At 43.3% G+C, this 3,777-nt stretch overlaps 1 protein-coding gene across 1 annotated transcript; it reads right to left on the bottom strand.

Annotated features, from left to right (window-relative positions):
- Window positions 1-370: 370 nt before the first annotated feature.
- LOC115823448 (serine/threonine/tyrosine-interacting-like protein 1) lies at window positions 371-2,663 on the bottom strand. The gene is made up of 5 exons (XM_030787497.1): window positions 2,644-2,663; window positions 2,277-2,419; window positions 1,875-2,031; window positions 1,538-1,674; window positions 371-1,032 (listed from the first exon to the last, which is right to left on the bottom strand). Exons 1-5 carry the CDS (start codon window positions 2,661-2,663, stop codon window positions 371-373), a joined length of 1,119 nt encoding a protein of 372 aa, XP_030643357.1.
- Window positions 2,664-3,777: the final 1,114 nt, after the last annotated feature.

Below are 3,777 nucleotides of genomic sequence, written 5' to 3'. Positions count from 1 at the left end.
TAAAGGTTAACAAAAATAAACATTTGCTAATTCTTAATATCTTTGTGTTTCTGTACCTCAGAAATTTCTCTTAGCTCATACTGCAGTTTTGCAGAGGCCTTACCAATTTCCTGGAATCAGCAAACAATCTTTGGCATGAATGAAGTGAAAGCAAAATTCGTGACTAATTCGATATACTCAGCTTTTGTAAAGTTTTCATTTGGTGTTTGGTCCATAGTTTGTGATGACAGTTTGTCAGTCTCTGGAACAACCTAAAACTTCACCTGAGTATGTCATACAGCCCCTCAGCGTTTAAACCTATTGGGTTTTGTTCTTTTCAGAATTTCCCACAAAGAATCTTTCAGGGGCTACCAATGTCTAAAATCCTCTCTCAAAGCCGTATGTCATCTAAAGAAGTGAGCCGGCGACCAAACAGTTGTGCCTCGTAATCTGACAGTTGCCGTAAGAACCCAGCGTTAGGAGCTGCACATGCCCTCCTCTCTTTGAGCCAACGGAACGCATGAAGCAACGACCAGCGACGATACTCCATCAGGAAAGCTAACGTTAGCACTGAGCTACGGCTCCTTCCGAGGCTGCAGTGCACCAGCACCCTGCCTCCTGGCGATTCTGGGCAACCTCGCAAGGCCGAAGCAATGAATTTCGCTGCTGCAGGTAGAGCCTCGCTCAGGTCCTGCTGTGCATCATCACTGAGGCGAAGATGAAGATAACGGAGAACGCTCGGGAACGCGTCGGGGATCTCAGCAGTAGCGTTAACCACGTGTGTTATGTGGAGGTTCTTGACAATACGGTAATCCTGTGCTTGGGAGGCAGAGCCCTGGTAGAGCGCCCCTTCCAGGATTTCAGAGGGATAGATGGTAAGTGCCCGGCGTTCTGCCTCCAGAAGCACCATGCGAGGGGTACAGAGGAAAGGATAGAGAGCATGGAAGGCGGAAAATCCCCCCAGGAGGATGACAGGGTCCATGCCCAGAGCACTGAGCTGGAAGAAGCAACGCTGCAGTGTGGGAGAATCAGCTCTTGCCTCCTCACTACCAACTGAGACACACACATAAAAACATGCACAGTTAAATGTTCTGAGTGTATCATGCCACCCGTTTTACACAATCACCCTGAAAAAGAGTGGCTAATGTCAGCAGTGACATATTTTTCAAACTTTTCAGACTGTTTCTTATAGCTGGAACAAAAGCATATAAGTCTGTGAAGACACAGTGCTACTACCCAGGGAACATGAGCAGGAAGAAAGGTACAGTGCCTTTGGGGAAGGTAGTGCTTGGAGCTTGAAATAGTTAATATTTTAGAGAATTTATCACATTTTAGTATTTATTTTTCTGCCTGTTTCCCCTTCGGATGTGCACACACAGTTTATATGAATGTGGTACCTGGGGTGTAGTTATGTGACTGTTGTATTTAGAAAGCATTTGCCTGGCCTCTGATGATGTTATGATATTACTATTATATCACTTTGAAAACATTGTAGCAAGGCTATCTTTATGTTATGATGTAACGTATATGACACTGAAGAGCTGTGAGACTGCTGTACCTGGGCTGTGGCCTTCCTCAGCATAGAGCAGTATGATGGAGAATTCCTGCAACTGCACACAGCTGATCAGACAGCCCAGCTCTGGGTGGATCACTGTCACACTTGCTCGAGCTGTCACCAGGTGACTCTGCTTATACCTGACACACAATCACACACGGACACAGAGGGAATTTTGTTCAAACGGCATGACCAATACTTCACTATTTTACCATGTATTTTTTAACTTTAATGTAATCCCATTAATGTACTTTATGTGTGTGTGCGCGCATGTGTGTGTGTTTGCGTGCACGCGTCTGTGTGTCTGTACGTCTGGATGTGTCTGTGTCTGAGTGTGTACCTCTCAGCACTACGACAGTCCAGTATAAGGATATAGTATGGGTCATGGAGGGCTGGTTGTCCTGCTTCAGCATTCAGCAGGTTATAAACCTGCTGTGGAGTTACATAGCCTCTCTCTATATCAGCTTTCTCTGGGAGAGCAGGGACCAGCAGCTCTTCTATAAACACAAACACACACACACACATACTTTCAAGGCTTAACTTGGATCCATAAAAATGCATGCAGTCTTAGTGAAAGTTAAGCTGTAATGAAGACACTGCTTTTCTTTAGAGAGTAATGATGCAAAGACCGCACCAGGCACACAAGCAATATTTTCTATCCCATAAAACAGATAAATAATCATTAGAGACACACCAAAAGAATTCATTAAGATACAACACTGAGTTAGCCTCGGTCTCATACCCTCAGTGGTGCACTGGGCGGGCCCAGTGGTGTCATTATGTGAGCGGTTAGCAGTACCATTCACCTCCTTAGGGGGGGCGCTGTTGTCCAACCGCCAAACCCTCCGCAGCTGTGTTGAGGGAACTATACGACATTTATCAGCTCTGGGAGAAAGGCAGAAAAATTTGCGTTGGCACATATCTGTCATCCAGCTGCTTGTACATCAGCATATAGACCTCATAATTCATTTTCACACACACTGTTCTGAGATTAAAAAGTGCACAACATTTATTGTGTGTGTTAGCTGTGACCTTTTATTTATTCACATGTCTTATTCTTTCATTTATTCATGAACAGTTCAAGTAACCTAGAAAAGGGAGGTACTTACCTGGAAAGCACAAGGCCCATGGTTTTGGAACGGAGGCATTCGGGACTATGTAGCCGAAGCCCGAAGTCCTCTTACTGCTAAGGGTCAACAGCCAAAAGAGCCAACACAGCCATCCTGACACACATGCACCATCCAAAAAGTGACACTCTTTGCTTTGTCAGATCACAATAATCTCATAGAGAGCTGAAATTCATCCAAAAAATGACGATGATGATTTCAAAAATCAAGTTAAATTGTTGAGTTTACATCCTTGTGAAAATGCAGATCTGTTCACTACCCTCCATGTGTAAGGAACAACTGTGTTTTTTTTTTCCTTTTTTCTGTCTGACTGTACTTTCCTTGCTCTTCTCTCCTTCTTAGGTCCTTATTTTAGGGAGTTACTGTGACAACGATGGGCTGTGAAGTGCTCCACATGACTAGGGGTGAGCTGGCTATGACAGGTTAAGAGGGAGGTATGCACACACTCTCCTTTTTTCACACATGCACACCTACACATACATACACTGAATAATCATTAAAACATAATAATTACAGAAGAGTATGTCAAAATATTTGATTTATGAGTGAATAGGAATAGGAATAAAAACAGACAAAGGAAGACAGAGAAAAAGAGAGGGAGTGACAGAGAGAATAACATTCATCATTTACAGTGCAGATTCTCCAAAATTAATTTTTAAAATTAGCAATCACTAGGAAACATTTTGAGTGGGCCAAACCTAATTCTCACAGCCTAGAAAACTATGGGGAACATTAGGTCGGTTCAGGAAAAAAACATCAGGTTCTTCATGTTCATATGTTGTGGCGGTATCATGACCTGACTGGGTCTTTAACTCATCAGTTTGTCCACACAAAGTCTTTCAATTGCTGTTCTCACAGGTTTGTTTGCATGGGCTGCATCTGTTCCTTTTCAGCTCTGCTCTGGTGGAATATTATAGTTTACACACACACCCACCACAAACAAACTCATGCACACATGTTAATCACAGTGCAGAATCTGATATAAACTATTATGTATTTTGCCTGCCTTTCAGCTTTTCAGCTCATATACAAACTCTCTCTCTCTCTCTCTCTCTAATACACACACACCCACACACACATGGAGACAGAGACTCACAGTCGTACACGCCTTGATAA

This window comes from Chanos chanos, chromosome 10 (assembly GCF_902362185.1).
Source record: "Chanos chanos chromosome 10, fChaCha1.1, whole genome shotgun sequence".
NCBI classification, from domain to species: domain Eukaryota; kingdom Metazoa; phylum Chordata; class Actinopteri; order Gonorynchiformes; family Chanidae; genus Chanos; species Chanos chanos.
This window is presented reverse-complemented; position numbering and strand designations above follow the sequence as displayed.